The sequence below is a fragment of the Misgurnus anguillicaudatus genome, chromosome 7 (genome assembly GCF_027580225.2).
Source record: "Misgurnus anguillicaudatus chromosome 7, ASM2758022v2, whole genome shotgun sequence".
Lineage (NCBI taxonomy): Eukaryota > Metazoa > Chordata > Actinopteri > Cypriniformes > Cobitidae > Misgurnus > Misgurnus anguillicaudatus.
The window spans coordinates 26,919,278-26,940,098 of record NC_073343.2 but is presented as its reverse complement, the minus strand read 5'-3'; the positions used below and the strand labels follow the sequence as shown (position 1 = coordinate 26,940,098).

Below are 20,821 nucleotides of genomic sequence, written 5' to 3'. Positions count from 1 at the left end.
ACATTTGGCTATGTATTTTCTATACAGTATGATGCATTAAAAACGAATACAAATGTTTACAAAATTATGCAAATAAAATTATGTCTATAATAATTCTATTAAAATATATGCATTATGTTATAATGTTTCTGTTATGTTATGTTATGTTATGTTATGTTATGTTATGTTATGTTATGTTATGTTATGTTATGTTATGTTATGTTATGTTATGTTATGTTATGTTATGTTATATTATATATTATATTATATTATATTATATTATATTAGTGATTTTGCTTGGGCAATAATCTTGGTGAAGATGAGCAAACATAATAGTTTGAATCTTGAATCTTTTGGCAATAATCAGAGACATACAGGTGTTGTTTTTAGGCAGCTGATAAATGTGCTGACAAATTGTATTGTATCTTCAAAAATTTTCCTCAGTAAAACGTCAAACTTTTAACCACCACCATAACACCTATATGAATAAAGGAACGAGTAAACGAATAAATAAGTTCAATGTTCAGTTATATATGATTCTAGTTACTAGTTACTCAATGTAGTGAATTTTTGGATGATGCGCACTGTTTGTTTAGATATTTGTGTTTAACATTCCAACATGTGCAGTTTAGTATTTTATTGTTCACAATGATTTTATTATTTATTTATTTAATCTGCTTCTCGCTACTTTGGAGAGCAGTTGTCAGGTTTTTTTCTGTCCTCCGCAGTCTCCCCGCGGTCTCCGCCCCCAGTCTGCCTGAATGGGAACACCCAGAGCGGGATCCCCGGCGCTTCTGGCATCCATCCCAAACACAGCACAGCCCCTAAAAGCAACGTCCTCCAGTGATTTTTATTAGCAAAAGCGGCGTATTGCAGATAATATATTTGAGTGCAATGTCATACCTGTCACAGGATGCTGACTCTAGATCTGGAAACTGATACGACTTCGGAGGACACAGCGCCAAGCTCCCCGGATGGTGGTGCGGAGACACCGGTCAGTCTCGATGTACTGGAAGAGGTATGAGATCAGCCTTATGAATCAGCCATAAAGAGGATTTCTTTGACCTGTTTTCCTGTAGACTTACAGTACAGTGGGTTAGCCTACTCCAGGATTAGTCACTGTAAAGGTATGTCTGAGATAAAAATAGTTTTCTTGTAAATTGACTTATTCAACAGAAACTATACACAAGCAAAAGCTTCTCTGCTTACAATTGATGCATAACCTTAATTTTGCAAAAGCTCTAAGTTATTGAAAGTCATGCATAATGAAATTTGTGTAGTCCTTTGCAGTGGTCAGAGATCACTGACTGTACATAGTAAAGCCTGTGCAATAGTTGGAAAATAAATAAAACTACATATTCCATGAAACACCTGGTTAATTTTGTGGTGCTATTAAAATTAACACCACTGCTGTTGGATGCACCTTTTCATAGTGACATAATTTAAGTGCATTCTGGATGCATGTCATAAAAATGCATTTGGCAACATTAATATTAATATTGGGTATTCACCTGCCTCATATGTGTTGCTCTTAATGTATTTTCATTAATTGCAGTTGCATAGTCTTAGCTTGTGTTTTGTCTGTTGATCAGCATCTCTATAATAGACAGCTGTAATGAATGAACTGCCATTGAGGAAGAAATGATATACCTGTCACAGTCACAGAGATTGAGGGAGTTAGAGCTGTGCTTTTAAACACACTTTATTATCCTTATACATTGTTGTCCCATTTTTCAACTATTTGCTATGTGTGACCCCTCAAAGCTTTTGACTTTCTCTTTTGTATCTAATACATTTGATATTAAAGGTCGACCGATACTGGATTTTACCAATACCGATAACTAAGTTGGTCCCTGCTTGGCGATAACCGATTAATTGACCAATTAGTTTTAAATTGGATACTGGATAAAAAAACAAACATAACACTCAGAGTGAAACAGTGCTGAAATGTATTACAAAAGTAAAAAAAAAAAAAAAGTACTGAACAATTTTTTTTCTTTTTTTACAGTCTATGTACTGAACCATAAAAATGTGCTAAATTAAATAAATGTATAAATAAAGATATATAAGTATTGTATTGAAGTAAATTATTCTGTGAAATACACAATAATGTAAATGTCCTTTCTAAATCTCTTTAATTTAATAAAACCAAATAAAGTCATGGTGAGAGATGATCTCTTGTTATGTGAAGGCTTATCCTATGTAATTGTTTTTGCATTCACGAATGGCATTCATTCATAAAATCATTATCAGGCCAGCTGTAATCTGCTTAAGCATCTTAGATCATGTCAAATGTTTAATTTATCCCAGAGCAGAGAGGATAAGAGCAGTTTTTTTTACAGTATTCTTTTGAATTGCTGACTGTAATGCCGGTCACAGTATTCTCTTTCATGTGGGATTTCCATTATTGATGTTGCATCTCACTCCCCCCTAAAAGCCTTTTAACTCTTATAAATATCAAAAGTGCTGGTATTAGCTGTGGAAATATACAGACCTTCACTGGACAATACTGTACATTCTAATTTCAGATAAAGAGACACCGTATGAGAAACAATGTAAATTTTATATGGTTTACATAAAAATAGCAGGTTTTTTAGTGCTGCCTCACTATTAGCCACGACTAATTGTTTGCAGAATAAAAGTTTTTGTTTACATAATATATGTGGGTGTACTGTGTATAATAATTATGTATATAATTAAGAAACATTTGCATGTGTATATACATGTTTATATTTATATATAATATATATTATATATAAATATTTATTATATAAATATATTTTTTTCTTAAAATTATACATTTATGTGTGTGTATTTATATAAACATAATTATTATACACAGTACACACACACATATTATGTAAGCAAAAACTTATTCTGCAAACGATTAGTCGCGACTAATCGTGAGGCAGCACTAGTTTTTTCCCCTTATTTATAATAAATCATTTTATAATATCAATTTATAATAAAGTGCTCAAACATTTGTTTCCAGAATTTTCAGTGACCAGTTGCCAATCTTATAGTCTTATATTGCATTTTTGTAATATCTTTAGTTGTCAACCATATAGAAAGTTGTTGCACTTGAGTAAATGAGTGCTTGTCACAGAGTTCATTAGACATTAGACAGAGACTTTGTGCCAGCATGTAAGTAATTAAACCTGAACTGAGAGACAGGATTTCTACAAATCCTCAGTCTTGTCAGGCCTCACTTTCTCACATAGATCTATTTTCATCCGGTTTACTGTCAGGGCGTCATCTACACTTTATTTTAATTAGATTCAAATGGAACCATGTCCAATGTGCACTTTATTCACTAGTTATTAGGAGGTTAAAGATATAATCAAATGCTTAAGAGGAGAATAAGGCATACTGGACATGAGGACATATGATCCTTTGACCAATAATGATTCATATCAGTGGCACTGAGATCAGTGGAGTCTAATCTCTCATCTTTTGTTGACTACTATTTATTCTATTTTCTCTTTGTTTCCTATATTCACAACATATAGAAGCCTAAGTGCTTTAAATAGAGTTATATCTTTTTTTTAATGTTTAGTTTTAAGTCATTTTTTTCTTTTCTTTCAGAACTAACTTCCTTTAAAGGTGCAGTGTGTAAATTTTAGTGGCATCTAGTGGTAAGGTTGCGAATTGTAACCAATGGCTCAGTCCACTGCTCACCTCTTGATTTTGAAACACATAGAGAAGCTACGGTAGCCGCCACCGGACAAACATGTCATCGTTAGAGGCAACTTAGTAAAAAAGTTTGTCCGTAAAGGGCTTCTGTAGAAACATGGCTGCACAAAATGGCAGCTTCCATGCAAGGGGACCCTCTGTGTATGTAGATAAAATGTCTCATTCTAAGGCAATAAACACATAACGGTTTATTATGAAAGGTCTTTATACACCCCTGACAATTTAGTTTTGTATATTATTTTGCATTTCTTTCAAGAGATCCTTCTAAAAATTACACACTGCACCTTTAATTCTCTTTCAGTTAATTTTTATGCTAAGCCAGTTTGTTGTTTGTTTCTTTTTCTATAGATTTTTTATAGTATTTTTTATAAAATAGTTTATGCCAGTTTTTTACATCGTTTTACATTTATTTTAGGGCTTCCAAGTTAATGAGGTAAAAATGTTTCAAGTATAATATACTGTGTCAAAAACTAAAATTATTTTACATTTACGCATTTGTCAGATGCTTTAATTCAAAGTGGTTTATGGTGCATTATACAGCCTATACAATTATCTGTGTTCCCTGGGTTTCTAACCCATGACTTTTTGCGCTGCTATCGCATTGTTCTGCCAGTTGAGCTGCAGGACCAAAATTCATTTATCATCATTATTCATTTTAGCTTCAAAGTCATCAAACTGGTTTAAATTCATGTTAAGCCAAGTGCAAACTGTGCAATTTTAGCCCTAATTTAGCTGTCAAAATCCCAGATTCCTGGAGCTAAATAGGTGTATGTAGATAGAAACAGCTCATTCTAAGGTAATAAAAACAATACAGTTCATTATGACTTTATACACCACTGATAATATAGTTATGTATATTATATTGCATTTCTGTCAAGAGATCCTTCTAAAAGTCCCACATTGCACTTTTAATTTAATTTTCGTTAAAGTTTATGATGATATGTGGCTTACAATTTGCTAATTGTTATTTCTCTATTTCTGTCTCTTTCTCGTTGTTCTATATAGCAGCTTCCAGTAAAGCAATCTTTGGGTGCCTCTATGTGCCGTGAGACGCACTGGCGTTGTCTCCTGCTTTCCTTGCTCATGTACAGCTGTCTGGGTGCCGTTGCCTGGTGTCAACTCACTGAAGTCACCAAGCTGAGCTTTGATTCCTCCAGTATGTTCCATGCTGCTTCAATGAACTCTCTTAGGGGTCACTCCATGAAATACAATGCCAGCCCATGCTCTGACGGCTACGTGTACATCCCTTTGGCTTTTCTGCTAATGCTCTACGCTGTTTACCTAATGGAATGTTGGCATTGCCGTGCCCGCAGTGAGCTGCAGTGCAAGGCCAACGTGGAGAGTGTGTACGAGAGGGTTCTTCGTATGCGTCAGGCTCGACCGTGCGTTTGGTGGAAAGCCATCAGTTATCACTTCGTACGCAGGACTCGACAAGTGACGCGTTACAGGAACGGAGACACCTACACTACAACGCAGGTTTACCACGAGCGTGTAAACACACATGTGGCAGAGGGAGAATTCAACTACGGCCGATGTGGCATGAAAGACGTGTCTCGCAACTTACGTGGACTGGAGGGTCACGCAGCGACGCGGTTGCATTTCAGCAAGTGTTTCAGTTTTGCAGGAGCCGGACCTGAGAACGCTTACCTCAACCAGCGGGCCAGATTCTTCTCTGAAATCGAGGGTCTGGATGACTACATGGAAGCCCGTGAAGGCTTGCTCCTGAAGAACGTTGACTTCAAAGAGCACCTGATAGCCTACGTAGATCCTGATCGACTTCCGTGGTACACCTCACGGGTCGCATTCTGGATGGCTGCTCTCCTCATGCTCTCCTGGCCACTTCGGGTGCTAACCGAGTACAGGACGGCTTTCGTGCACTATCAAGTCGAAAAACTCTTCGGGCTGGAGTACGCCAACAACAGCCCATCTCCAGAGGATGGGACTACTCTGAGGAACAGTCACTACGGACTACCGAGAGCAGAAACGGTAGACAGCACAGAACTAGAATGGCACATTCGCTCGAACCGTCAGCTCATACCGAGCTACTCGGAGGCCATGCTGATGAACATGGGTACCTCGGGGTCAGGCCGCAGAGGCAGCATTGCTTCCAACCGCATCCCGTTGGACAGCTACCCAGCGCACAGCTATGGGACGCTGGTGCAGAACTGCGAGCATTGTCGCCAACACGAGAACGGACAGAGACGGCCCACCATTAGCTCCAGCTGTTCCTCCATCTTCTCTCGACACACCTTCCACTCCCACTTGTCTCTGGACACTTCCCATTTCTCCTTGTGTCGCATGTACGGTTCCAGGCGCACTGTGGGACTGTGGAGGAGCCGAAGCAGCTCGCTTACAGAACGCTGCTGTGTGGACGAGCAATGCTGCAGGTCTAACACCAGTCAGCTTGCCTTGAACAACAGCCCACCCAACTACCAGGACGCTCGTTTTTTTCCGGTCCTCATAGTACATCGGCCCGAGGGTTGCGGGGACTCTTCAGAGGTGAGAAGGTATTGTGTTCGCAGAGGTTCCTGTTGTGTGGAGACTTCACTTTGATATGAATTGATTGGTCGAATTCAAGAAATACTTGCACTATGGAGACGTTTGACGCAAGAAGTCTACGACTGACGATTAACTGAAAAATGAAACGTGGTTTCGTCCGTGCACCACTGAACTATTTTTTATATCAAAGGGCTGAATTTATTAGCAGATACGAGCCCTCTATACTTTTAATTTAATAACAGTTGGCAAGAACTGTAATGCATTACAAATCTGCTGGCTTTAATAAACAATAAAGAAAATCCTACCATATTTAACAGCCAAAATCATGCATCGCTTGTTGGAAATGTTTGTGCTATCAATGTCACTGAACAAAAAAGGTTCTGACTGCAGACTTCTTCAGAGGACACAATTAGTTGTGGAAGAATTAATCATTAACTTGCTGCCATTTTGCCTTTGTATCTCAAATATAGGTGAAACCGGGGCTTATTGTCATGCTTTTTATGCCAATTCTTCTCAGGGTTAGTTTTTTTTTAAAGTCAACTTCTGTGAAGGTACATACATTAAAGGTGCCGTGAATCAGGTGTTTTTATTGTTTTATACTGTTGTTTGAGGTCTATGACGTTTGCATGGTTTTTACATTCAAAAACATCAGAAGCAATAAGTGATAGGCTATATTGTACTCTAGTTTTGAGGCTGGCTCAAAGAAATGTCCAAAGAATTTCAATATTTTTCCTATTTAAAACTCTAATAATCAAGGACTTTGCTCCCGTACCCTGGCTTTAGCAGGTGCAATGATATTACGCAGTACCTGAAAATAGTCCCCTGCTATTGATAGTTACCAAGGGGACTATTTTCGGATGCTACGTAATATCATAGCACCTGCTGAAAATATCAAAATTCTTTGGACATTTTTGAGCGCGATGCTAATGGTCTAATAAGATTCAATGGATTATGCTAAGCTAAGCTAAAAGTGGTACCGCCCGACCCGGAGATTGGAAAATGAGCATATTTTCAGAAAAGTGGAGTGTCAATTTAATTCACTGCACCTTTAAATATTTGGCTACAGAACAGATTAGGGAATGTTAAAGGGATGAACCCCTTTTTGGGATGGGTTTGTAATTTAACCTATGCTAAGTTGTTTCAACCCAAAATGCTGGGTTATTTTAACCCATTGTTGAGTCAAATATGAACATTTTTGGGTTAATTTAACCCAACAACTAGGTTTGTCCCTTTTTGACCCAATTTTAGAGAATGTATTATTTAAAGCACGTGTTGGCACTTGTCCAGCCTTAATTGCATAGTTGACTCTTGCCTTAATGTAGTCTACCGTAGTTGTATTGTTTTTACCTGTTTACTGAACAGCGATAGAAAAAAAACATAATGATGATGCTGGTATTTTAGTTTGGACAACTAGCCCTGGTCTTCATTATTCGAATGTCATACGGTTGTTGTACTTGTTTTGATTGTAAAAACTTTGACTAAGACATTTTGTGATTGTACGATTGTTAAGCAATCAATTTCTTATTTATTATTTAACAGAACATGTAATTGATTTTCCAATGAATGTGAGGGGAAAAAACTAAATGAGAGGTATGACAAATATTGCAAATCTTTTTTTGTTAATGCTAATTTATTTCATTACTGTATAGCATCAAAGAAGTGTCTGTAATGTCTGATGTAAAAAGCAAAAAGTTGCATGGCAATTCATTTACACCCAGACAATGTGTAATGTGGATGTTTGTAGCTTTTTGGAAACCAATGAAGAAGTTCCCAAAAACAGCAATACGGTGATTTACACCTTAATATATCATAAAATGTGTGTGTCTGTTATAAGTGATCATAATAACACTGACTCATTAAATGAGCTTAAACAATTCCCCTGTAAACTAAATGTCATAACCTTAACATTATGGTTTATTGGAAACAGACGCAGACAAGAAATGCAGTTCTAATGGCAGTGACTGTTAAAAAATAGTGCAGAATAAAATTGTGCAGATGCTAAAATGCTTCCTAGCTGATTTATTCATTCCAAATTATTCATTCTTTTCATATGTAAATATGCTCATGGTGGCTTTTATTTGCTCTGTTGTATAGTAATCATCAGCTACTTAAACAAATGTTTTCCTTACTTTTACACAGCTGTACAGTACTGTATGTTTAGATATGTTTGCAGAATTATATTTGATAAATAGTCAATACAGAATGCTTGAACTACATCGTAAACCTAATATGCTATACACTTTAAACAAGGTTGTATTTACTTTGTCAAGTTTTTCACAGTTGGTTGTCTGTCCCTAAAAATGCAACCAACGATAACTCGCGACTATTTAACGACCACTTCTGCTGCAGGCTATACATAAAACTAATATGAAACCCTACCGTGCAAAGAAACAATATTTTTAAACTGTACTATGTGAGAGCGCCAAGGTGGGCGGGGCACTTGGCAAGCCAAGCGCGTCTGGTTGCTATGCAACGTCTAGCATGTACGTTCTACGCGCGCTTTGATTTTGCCTTCGTGCAGGTAGTCAGCAAAATGCTTACGTTTTTCTATTAAAAATGTGATTTTGTCCTTCTTGCGAGACTCGGTACTTCGATATATAAACTGTTTATACATTTTAAGCCTATTATAAACGCGATGAAGTGTTGCAAGGACGAGAGAAAGTGATTTGTGGAGCGGTAGCTAGGTGTGTTTTGAGGGGCTTTTCTGTGGAAGCCCATTTCCGCCGCGTTTAACATTTTTAGATTATACAAATCATAGAAATTTGACCTAACTCATAATAATAAGACACTTTCTCGTAATAAAGACATTTTTCTCATTATTATGAGTTACTAAATCCTTATAAGGTTCCTCGTTATTATGAGAAATACTAACCCACTATTATGATAAAGTTTCTTATTATATCGAATGACTAAATTATAATATTGAGCGATGTTTCGTTTTATAGTAACGTAATTTTTTTATTATTTTTTCGTGATATTATCACGAATTCCTGTTTTCGTGTGATTATCACGTATTGGTTACTCAACTACTTTTTCCTATTTTTAAACCATTGTCGCTTAGGTTTAGGGTTAGATTTGGTGCTTGCATTAGAATGTCACTTTATATATTGGTTTATACTATTTTTTCTGATTTATTTTTCGCCTGGCGTTAGGGTTAGAGTTGGGTTTGGGTAGGGATGTCATTTTATGTAAATCAAACCCTAAATCGAAGCGACAATGGTAAGAAAATAGGATAAAACAGTTGAGTAACCAATACGTGATAATCACACGAAAACAGGAATTCGTTATACGATCACGAAAAACGCAGAACTTTGTGATAATATCACGATAAAAGAATCAAAAAATTACGTGACTATATGACGAAATTTCGTGAGACTGGGCTGGATTATTAAGATTAAGTAAATCATACCAATGAGAAACTTTCTTATAATAATGACCTAGTATCTCATAATAAAGAGAAACTTTCTCATAATAATGACTTTCAACTTTAGAAATTTCGACTTATCTCATAACAATATTTTAATTAACAAAATGATTAATAGTTTTAAGTGTCGCAAAGGTTCAAGTCTTGTGCGGTGATATAAAAAGCTGATTATCGGATTGCTATGAATAGCTAATAGGGCTATTTTTGCAGTCAGCATGCTTAAAAATAGATTCTAATTGACATACTGTTACATAAAAAATGGTTTAACAAAGCAATAAGTCAATGATCTTAAAATAGTCTTATAACTCTAAATGTGTTCCCTTTTTAGATCATTCCCCTAAGGCCTCATCAAGCATCATGGATTTACAGCATGCAATATGCAGACCCGAAAACCATAGCAAGTTTAGAGAGAAACGACTTTACAAAAGGTTTTTGAATAATGCAAGCCAGGGCCTTTCCTTTTCTGAAGAGGTCGTGTGTGAGATGGGGCCCATTTCGTACAGAAAACATGCAGACTTTAGTTGGCTTTTCCATCCTATGGGCCCTTTAGCATCAGGCACCACATTAAAGAAAATTAGGAAGAATAGGCACAATGTACATTGGAACATTAATTCTCTTACTCAAGAAGCAGGCAGTGCTTCTGTACAGACTCTTACAATGAACACGAAGGCATCTTTTAAAATGTATAGTGATCAAAGTAAATATTGCAATGCCATTGGAAGGACAGGGCAAATCAATGTGCACACCAGTCTGCAGGAATTATCTACACAGGATTGGGAATCCCAGAGCAGGAACAGCAAGTGGCAGGAGTTTGTACAGAAGAAGCTTGACAAAACTACAGAACAGTGTTTCAACCAACAGATCACCAGAGATAAGTGTGAAAATAAGTCTGGTGCACTGTTACCATTGAGGAAACAACACAGGTGGGTTACTGTTATAAACATTATAAATCAAAGGTTTCTAAAAACAATTCAATTCATACATCCAAGCATGCACTTATATGTTATTTATACATTCAGATAAAGTTTCCTTGCAATTGCATTCTATTTGGTGTTTGTCCTTAAAGGAATAGTCCCTTTCTTCAAATGAACACAAATGAATATTTTTATCAAAAATCATTTATATACTATTAAAATGTATTAAATATATTTTATTAAATATATAATTTCTTATTATTTAAGATTTATTTTGTTTGTGTTCAACTAAAGAAACATAGTCATATACACTCACCTAAAGGATTATTAGGAACACCATACTAATACTGTGTTTGACCCCCTTTCGCCTTCAGAACTCCCTTAATTCTATAGGGCATTGATTCAACAAGGTACTGAAAGCATTCTTTAGAAATGTTGGCACATATTGATAGGATAGCATATTGCAGTTGATGGAGATTTGTGGGATGCACATACAGGGCACGAAGCTCCCGTTCCATCACATCCCAAAGATGCTCTATTGGATCTGGTGAATGTGGGGGCCATTTTAGTACAGTAAACTCATTGTCATGTTCAAGAAGCCAATTTGAAATTACTCGAGCTTTGTGACATGGTGCATTATCCTGCTGGAAGTAGCCATCAGAGGATGGGTACATGGTGGTCATAAAGGGATGGACATGGTCAGAAACAATGCTCAGGTAGGCCGTGGCATTTAAACGATGCCCAATTGGCACTAAGGCGCCTAAAGTGTGCCAAGAAACCATCCCCCACACCATTACACCACCAGCCTGCACAGTGGTAACAAGGCATGATGGATCCATGTTCTCACTCTAACGAGTGGTTATTTCAGTCAAAGTTGCTCTTCTATCAGTTTGAATCAGTCGGCTCATTCTCCTCTGACCTTTTAGCATCAACAAGGCATTTTTGCCCACAGGACTGATGCATACTGGTTGTTTTTCCCTTTTCACACCATTCTTTGTAAACCCTAGGAATGGTTGTGCGTGAAAATCCTCGTAACTGAGCAGATTGTAAAATACTCAGACAGGCCCGTCTGGCACCAACAACCATGCCACGCTCAAAATTGCTTAAATCACCTTTCTTTCCCATTCTTCTGACATCCAGTTTGGAGTTCAGGAGATTGTCTTGACCAGGACCACACCCCTAAATGCATTAAAGCTACTGCCATATGATTGGTTGATTAGATAATTGCATTCATGAGAAATTTAACAGGTGTTCCTAATAATCCTTTAGTTGAATGTACATCTGGGATGTCATGAGGGTGAGTAAATTATTAGAGAAGTTTCATATTGCTGACCTATTCCCTTAATAAACTTGCATAGGGTACTGGATTACGTGTCATCTCCGGGCGTGAATGTGCAGAATTGCTTAAATAAAACAGCAAGTGCAGCGGGTGTCAAGAGCATTGAGATTCCACAGTCCCTACACCTGCAGGACATCCAAGATCTAGACGACGGCAGCCATGTTTATCACACAAACAACATCTTTAAACAGGGAATCTTCACAGGTAGAAATAAATATGCATAAGTTAAAGTACACTATCTTTCAAGCTCCAAATTGGTCTAGTACAGTGGTTTTCAAACTTTTTCAGCGTGCGGCCCCCATTGAATGCGGTGCATCGTTTCGTGGCCCCCAAAGAATATTTATGACATAAAACATTGTAAAGCTTTTTCAGTGTAGTGCTGTTGGTTAGCTCCATTATTTTTCTGAGATTTAAGTACACAGAGTTTATGATAAATTCCGGGGCACCCCTGGCACCATCTCAGGGCCCCCAGTTTGAAAACCACTGGTCTAGTAAACATTATAAACAATTTTTTACCATAAAAGTAAGGGAATTGTATGCATCACAACATATGGCTATTATTCAATGTCTCTAACCAAATAAATATTATATTTGGTGCAAAATGGATTTGAAACAATATGACAGGGAACGCCTTAAAGGGCACCTATTATGCCCATTTACAAGATGTAATAAAGGTCTCAGGTGTGCCCAGAATATGTCTGTTACGTATGAGCTTAAAATACCCCACAGATAATTTATTATAGCATGTCCAAAATACCCCTTTTGGGTGGGAGCAAAAGCATGCTGTTTTTGTGTCTGTGCCTTTAAATGCAAATGAGCTACTGCTCCTTGCTCCCTTACCACAAGAGACATTGAGCACTTTCAGACTTTAAACAGTGATTAGAGTTTGAGACAATAGTATCTCACTATTGAGATATGGTGGACAGTGTACAACTTGCTGAGGGCAGAAACTATGGAAACGCAGAATTGTCAGTCAGTGGCCATGGGTGGAGCTTTATCAGTGTGATGTCACATTAACAAAAGAAACCAAATTGCATGTCTAATGAGACTGCTTTGGTTTAATGGGGATTAAAAAGGAGTGTGAGGACTCCTTTTTATTGTAGGGTGCTTATGTCCAAACACCTTGTAAGTGGATTTTGCATAGGTGCCCTTTAAAGGTTTATATTTGTGGCTAAAACTGCAGGCTATTGTACTGTCTTACAGGAAAAGATAGCACTGTGAAGGAAGTAAATCTGGCAAAGTGTCCTTCACAGGAGTGCACAGGACATCTGCATTGCAAACCTGTGGCAGAGCTCTCCTCTCTTCGCTACGCATTGAACAATTGGAGATTTAGTAAGTACATCCTTCTTTTTAAAAAAGCTGTTCAAGATTTGGTGTGTTGACATTGTGTATTAATTGCACATAATAAAAACATAATTAAAAACACATGTGAACAGATCGAATGTAGATGGTAAAAACAACAAAATAGCGATGCATTTGATGAAAACACAATGTTGTTTTTTATCCAGAGTTGCCCTGGCAGAAGGTTACCCTTGAGGGCCTAAAAAGAGCTCTTATTGATCCTAATTATCTCATCCGCCTAGAAGCCCTCATAACCTGTGCATCAGGAGCAGTTAATGGACTACAGCAGAATCTTGATCCAGGCAAAGGAGCTCAATGTGTGGAATATAATGTAATATGTGTGTGACCCCTGTCTGTGAAATCCAGGCTCAAGTCTCATAATCTAATATTGAGATGAGGAGCATCAACGTTTGATTTCAATCCTTGATTTTAATTTCATTTCAAACTTTAACATTTTCACCTCACATCTTTAAGTTATGTAGGATGTTTTTATGTAGAAAACAGTAAATCACAAACAGTGGCGGCTTGTGACTGCTCTTCCGAGGGGCGCAAATTCAAAATATGTGTTTTGAGTGTCATGGGTGTTTTCAATATACGTGTTTATTGCGCCATGTGAACCATGCGCATCACATGGTTTGTCAAAATAAGTGCCTGCTGCACACGCGTCAAAACCGTTTATGATTTGAGATGCTCACGTTCACAAAATACACGCAAGACACTCACTTAACACTAAACTTTATTTATGTGAGTGTCTGGCAAACGCGAGCGTCTCTTTTATCATGGACCCTTTGGACGCGTCTGCAGCAGGCACTTGTTTTGACAAGACACGTGATGCACATAGGATCACTCAACGTGCCGAACACATATTTTGAAATTACGAACCACACACATGACGGGCTACATCATGCATGTTGTGACGAACTTCGCATATCGCGCCCCCTCGAAAAAAGAAGTCACCGGTCGCAACAAGTAAATGACTTTAACTGGGTCTTCACAACCAAGGTCACGTAATGCAATGTAATTTAATTTATAATGTTATTGGTAATTGATTCTGCCAAATTTATTTATGTGCTACTACAGTTTTGGCATCAAAAATGCTTGTTTAAGTTTTATGTTTAAAACATTAAAGTAAATTAAGTGACAGCTAATAACATTTTGCATAATAACATTAATAACATTCAGCTCAATGTGAGGGACTGAAAGTACAGACAGTACCTCAGGAACTGCAGGATCTCATTGTCTCGGCTCTTAATGACCCGGTCAGGAGAGTTCAGATGGCTGCTGCAGTGTGCCAGTATGTCATGAGGACACCTAACTCACGAGCCAAAGACATACTGAAGTGCACATTAAAACAAGGTGTGTAAAAACAATTCTATGGAAGGTGTCAATCAAGAATAAGGTAAAAACGTTGTCACTGGGGCGCTACCTTTTCAAAAAGTACACTTTTGTATCTAAAAGGTGCATATTGGTATCTCAAAGGTATGCTAAATGGTACATATAGGACCTTTTTACCGCTCCAGTGACAACTTGTGAGAGTGTATATATCATTTATATTATATTTAGATAACACACTGATCTTGATTTACACAACGTTGACAATGACCATAATTTGTTGTGACTCAGACCTTACAGGCACAGGTGCCGACAGCTGGATGGCGGCACAATGCCTGGCAATTGATGGTGATACAAGTCAAAGTGTCATACAGAGACTTTTGTCCCAACACTTCCTCTGCGATTCTCCTTCGGATCAGAAGCAGTCCTTGGTTTTGCTTTCAAGCATTAGCAGGAAAACTGTGAGCGAGTCTGTTTGGTTTTTGTTATTAAGAAAACAATAACTATTGTGTTTACTATCTATGTGAAAAATTTATTTTTTTATTTATAATATCTTTATTTAGACATTAGTGCGTTCTCTTCTGGCTGAAGAATTAAGCAACGCTAATTGGAGAATTCGATTTCAGGCCTGTAATAGCATTGCACTGCTCAGAGGTCCAATCAATAAGGTATTATGACATCATCCTTTAAAGAGATCAACAAAAATTGAAAATTCTGTCATCACCCTCATCTTTGTTTCTTGTAACACATTAGAAGAATTTATGTCCAGACCCAGCAAGCAATAGCCGTCTTTTCACTGATATAGTCCGGCTATGAGTAACCCACTTCTAGCCACAATTTTAAATTTGATTCCAAATTGTCAATAACGACCGGTGCTCCCACAAAGCAAAATATGTGTTTAATGTGTGTGGCTCATCATGTCAAAATATGTGTTCGGTGCGTTATGGGAACTTATGCGCATCGCGTGTCATGTAAAAAAAAAACATGCCTGCTGCATACGCATCAAAAGGGTTAATGATTAAAGAGACACGTCTCGCAAGACACTCAACTTTTTTGAAAATAGGTACATCTTTCAGCTCCCCTAGAGTTAAACATTTGATTTTTACCGTTAACATCTCCGGGTGTGGCGGTACCACTTTTAGACCATATTTTTCCTATTTAAAACTCGACTATTCTGTAGTTACTGTGTACTGTATTGTGTACTAAGACCAACGGAAAATTAAAAGTTGTGATTTTCAAGGCAGATATGGCTAGGAACTATACTCTCATTCTGGCGTAATAATCAAGGACTTTGCTGTCGTACCATGGCTGCAGCAGGTGCAATGATATTACGCAGTGCCTGAAAGTAGTCCCCTTGGTAACTTTCAATAGCAGGGGAATATTTTCGGGCACTGCGCAATATCATTGAGTGTGCGATGCTAATGGTCTAATCAGATTCAATGGATTATGCTAAGCTATGCTAAAAGTGATACCACCAGACCTGGAGATCGAGCGTCTCTTTTATCATAAACCCTTATAAGGTGTCTGTAGCAGGCACCTATTTTGACATGAACGCGATGGACATAGATTCAAATGCTGCACCAAACATATATTTTGACATGACGATCCACACACATGACAATGTTTTGACGATTTTCACATTCGTGCCTCCTCGGAAAAAAGTCACGAGCCACCACTGAAAATAGTTAGTGAGATGTATGCAATTAACAGTGATTACAAGGGGATTGGTTTTGTTTGTTTATTTATTTTATTTCATTTATTTTTGGGCTATGGTTAGATGTCTATTACATTTCAGTAGCTGCATTTCCATTAGCTTTCAAATGGCGCAAATTAAAATTGCAAAATTGAAAATGCGCTCAATGGAAACACGTCAATTTCACAAAAACTTAAATTTATCGCAAAATGTTTTACCTTTTGAGTGAGGTGGTTTTTCAGGTAATTCGGTAAAAATCAAATTTCAATTCAATTCAACTTTATTTATATAGCGCTTTTCACAATGGTTAATTGTTTCAAAGCAGCTTTACATTAATAGAAGCAGTAAAAGCACAGAAAAACGACAGATAGCACAACATAATACACGATAGCATAAGCAGTCAAATTTGCTGAAGCTATGACTCGACATTATAAGCGAGCGTATTACTAATGTAACGTCTAGAAGAGGAAGCTAAGTTAAGCCCAAGAAGGCTGCCTCCCTGGGGTAAAAAAAAACCCTAGGGGAAAAACCCCGGGCTGTTTGGCCGAGGAAATAAAAAAAAGTCCTAGGAGGGAAAAACCCTTGGGAGATATATATGTATATACACACATTTCTGGGTTCTGCCGGTGATCATTGGTCAGGCATCAGCTGGGCATCACGTTGAATGAAGACCAGTAGATCAGAGGTGTGCCGACTTTCACATCTACCGGCAAATGTGAAGAGAAGACAAAAGAGATGTGTTCACCTTCATTTTATTTGTTTATTTATTTTATTTCATTTATTTTTGGGCTATGATTAGACGTCTATTATATTTTCAGTAGCGTTTCCATTACACTTCAAATTTCACAAATTGAAATTGCGTATTGAAATTGCGGCCAATGGAAACGCCAGTTTGGCAGAAACTCCAATTTATTGCAAAAAAGTTTTTGCGCTCGGGTGAGGCAGTTTTCAGGCAATTCGAAAACAGGAATATATCGCAAAACTGCAATGTTTTTTCACATTTACAAGGTCACCTGGTATGCGTAAAAGTCATATGATCATTCTTTATATTGTGCGCTGTGTTCGGTTAAAGGACAAGACAGTAGAGATGTTTTTAACGTTATGCGGCAAGAAACGACAAGCACACCCATTGATATTTTGGAATGACTTATCGTGAGAGAACAAAATTTGTCGCATTTAGTGAGTCGCATAACATCGGTTAATGGAAATGGAAAAATGTTTCTGTCATTTCGCAATATTTTTAATTGACATTTTAAAAAATTGCCCAAATCTTTAATAGAAACCAGGCTAATGGCAGCCCAAATTCTGCCATGTTTTAGCCTAGATGTCTAGGCTGTGTTTGGATGGCTATAAGATGCCTTATAAATGCAAAATTGCTTGCTGGGGAATGTATAAGCTACTCTTTCCATACAGTGAAAGTGAATGGGTACCAGAAACAGCTATAGACAATGTTATATTTATTTATTCCCTAATAATATAGCATTTGTAGCCATTATTCTTTCATCTAGCATGCATAAGTATTATTAGAAATGATTTCATGCAGGACCTTTGCAACAAACTGATTCACATGATGTGGAATGACTGGAGCTGTGATGTTCGTAAGGCTGCAGCTCAGGCTTTGAGTAAACTGGACAGAGATCTGCACATTGAGCTGAGTGTGAAGCTCAAAGGGGGTCCAACTGCTAAGCGATTGGAAGCACTGATGTTCATTGGTCAGCTTAACATAATGACACCCAAGCTACTGCCCACCTTCCTGCAGTGCTTTAATGATGACTTTGTGGCTGTGCGCAAACAGGCCTGCTTGACTGCGGCATCTCTGATAATTAAAGACCAGACGGTGAGGAATTAAAGGAGCTATGCAGAGGACAATTTGTAGGCTTGCAGTTGAAATTGAGATGTATGATAAAATCAAATATTGCAAATAAATGAAATTGCACATTCCCAAGGGGTTCGCTTGAATGAGCACATTCATTTCATGGCTAATAAAATGTTTTCACAGGTCCTGGATCAGTTAATTAACTTGATGCAGAATGACCCATTATGGGAAGTGAAAGTGGAGGCGATTAATGGTAAGGACAATGAAAGTAATATCTGTTAAAGGAAAACCACACCACCGTTTTTCAATATTTTACTATGTTCTTACCTCAACTTAGACAAATTAATACAGATTAACATTCTCCTGACACCCAATGATAGCTTTTTGAGAGTAAAAATAATGTTATTTACTGAAATACTACCAGTTTTGACATCAATGAATGCACATTATTTTAGGGTAAGTGAGATTTGATAGAGACAGCAGAGCAGAGAAATATTCATTTTTGACATGCATTGATTCGGTCTAACAATAAATGTTACTGATGTCATTAAAGGGGCCATGGCATGAAAATCTGACTTTTTCCATGTTTAAGTGCTATAATTGGGTCCCCAGTGCTTTTATCATCCTAGAAAATGTCAAAAAGATCAACCCAGTAACTTTTAATTTAAACCATTCTCTGCAAGCACGTGAAAAATTAGGTCTTTGTAATTTGGCTCTTCTTATGATGTCATAAGATCTTATTATAATAATACCGCCCCTCAATATCCACTACCCAACCCGGGCACTGCCATTTAGCGCAGAAAGAAAGAGAGAGAGAGAGAGAAAATAATTCAAAGCACAATTCAGTTTCAATTGCAACAAACCACCATCATTGTGATCAATGTTTAAATTACATCAGCTAATTTGCATATTAAAGGACACACCCAAAACGGCACATTTTTGCTCACACCGACAAAGTGTCCATTTTAACATGTTATAATAAATTATCTATATGGTATTTTGAGCTAAAACTTCACATACGTACTCTGGGGACACCAGATTTATTTGACATCTTAAAAAATGATTGTGACTTGTCCCCTTTAATGCCTGTGGAATTATTATACACATACAGCTTTAGGAAGAATAGGTTGCATAACCCCAGGTCTACAGGAGTTGCTGATGTGGGCTCTGCATCTTGAGGAGGAGCCCAGTGTACGCATAGCTGCCTGTGAAGCCCTGAGTTCTTTAGAAGCAAAGGGCCCAGAATTACAACGTTTTCTACAAGAGCGATATGCACTGGAATCCAACATTGAGGTTCAAAGGTATGTGCTAAGATCAGATTTTAAAGGTGACATATTGTAAAAAAAAATGTCCATTTATGTGCTATAATTGGGTCCCCAGTGCTTTTATCAACCTAGAAGACGTGAAAAAGAACCCAGTAACTTCATTTTGGTAAACCATTCTCTGCAAGCATGTGAAAAAATATATAATTGAAATTTGGTTCACCTTGTGATGTCAGAAGGGGATCTTATTATAATAATACCGCCCCTTAATCTGCACTATCCAACTACAGCACTGCCATTTAGTGCAAAAAAATAATTGACAGCACAATTGAGTTTCAATTTCAACAAACCACAATTATGGCGATCAATCTTTGAATTTCATCAGCTCATTTGCATTTAAAAGGACACACCCAAAAACGGCACATTTTTGCTCATACCTACAAAGTGGAAATATTAACATGCTATATTAAATTAATGATACGGTATTTTGAGCTAAAACTTTAGATACATGCTCTGGGGACACCACAAAGATTTATACTTTATCTTAAAATCTTGTGAAATGTAGATGCTTTAATCATATTTTTCACCTCCAAGGCACATTGAAGGACTACTAGAAAAATTTGGATACAGTCTGGAAGGAGACGAAAGCACGATTCAAGAGATCAAGCAACAGGTGAGTGTTAGAGTATCATTAGACACAAACTAGTCTTGAATACAATTACACTAACTACTACTAGACTAAGTTCTTTTTACGTGTTGTACTGTAGGTGGAGCTGTTGTGTTCAAAACACACCATTTCAATGAAAGTGCTTGTAGTGGAAGAGATGGAAAAGCAGCGACAGCAGATATCATTGTGCTGAATTTACCATTACAGAAAACGTAAGGCCATTAAAGGAACGTTGAACCGAATGTTTTGAGTTGTCTTACTCAAAAACATCCAGTCACTCATTTTCATTTAGTTTACAGTTGTCAGGCAGGCTAATAATGTTAAAAAAAATAAAACAAGGATCAAACCACTTTGCTTTTTAAGAGTATGGTTTAATTTGGATAGTAATGTCTGTTCTTTTTGTCAAAATGATATAGAAATTGTTGTTAGTTGTTAGGCACTTTTAGGATAGATTATATGATTGGTTAACCGAGATAAACATTATGCCTGCATTTGATTATGAAATTGTTAAATTTGGGGTCTTTACGGAAAACAAAGATGTTGAATTTCTGTTTAATAATGTGTTGATTGTAGCCAAAATTGATCTACATAAAAATGTCGATTTTTCAAAGTTCTCCTTGTTTTGCGCCCTTTGATTTTAACATTTTATTTTAAAACCTTAAGCATTTAAAAAGCAAAAGTGCCTTACTATGTGAATTATTGGCTGGATCTATGGATTAATCCCCTGTAATATGATTTATTTATTTTGTCATTTACCTATATATTATATATTTATTTTATTTTATTTTATTCTTTTTCAATTATTTTGATGCTGCTTGGATTATGATTTTTGACAAGATATAAACAAGATTTTTTTGTTCTT

The 20,821-nt window shown here is 37.1% G+C and overlaps 2 protein-coding genes and 1 long non-coding RNA gene across 3 annotated transcripts; 2 read left to right on the top strand and 1 right to left on the bottom strand.

The window, feature by feature from the left end:
• Positions 1–613: 613 nt before the first annotated feature.
• Positions 614–1,014, bottom strand: LOC141365362 (uncharacterized). The gene is made up of 2 exons (XR_012370585.1): positions 883–1,014; positions 614–803 (listed from the first exon to the last, which is right to left on the bottom strand). It is a non-coding gene; the product is annotated as an uncharacterized lncRNA (long non-coding RNA).
• LOC129417220 (transmembrane protein 151B) lies at positions 709–8,335 on the top strand. Its single transcript, XM_055171753.2, has 2 exons — positions 709–997; positions 4,678–8,335. The coding sequence occupies exons 1-2, from the start codon at positions 893–895 to the stop codon at positions 6,223–6,225; spliced, it is 1,653 nt and encodes a 550-aa protein (XP_055027728.1). The 5' UTR covers positions 709–892; the 3' UTR covers positions 6,226–8,335.
• Positions 8,336–8,647: 312 nt separating this feature from the next.
• heatr4 (HEAT repeat containing 4) lies at positions 8,648–20,201 on the top strand. The gene is made up of 13 exons (XM_073869169.1): positions 8,648–8,847; positions 9,924–10,518; positions 11,868–12,052; positions 13,052–13,180; positions 13,357–13,533; positions 14,372–14,545; positions 14,813–14,982; positions 15,085–15,189; positions 17,758–18,051; positions 18,214–18,283; positions 19,142–19,331; positions 19,887–19,965; positions 20,060–20,201. The coding sequence occupies exons 2-13, from the start codon at positions 9,953–9,955 to the stop codon at positions 20,150–20,152; spliced, it is 2,232 nt and encodes a 743-aa protein (XP_073725270.1). The 5' UTR covers positions 8,648–8,847; positions 9,924–9,952; the 3' UTR covers positions 20,153–20,201.
• The last annotated feature ends 620 nt before the right edge of the window (positions 20,202–20,821 follow it).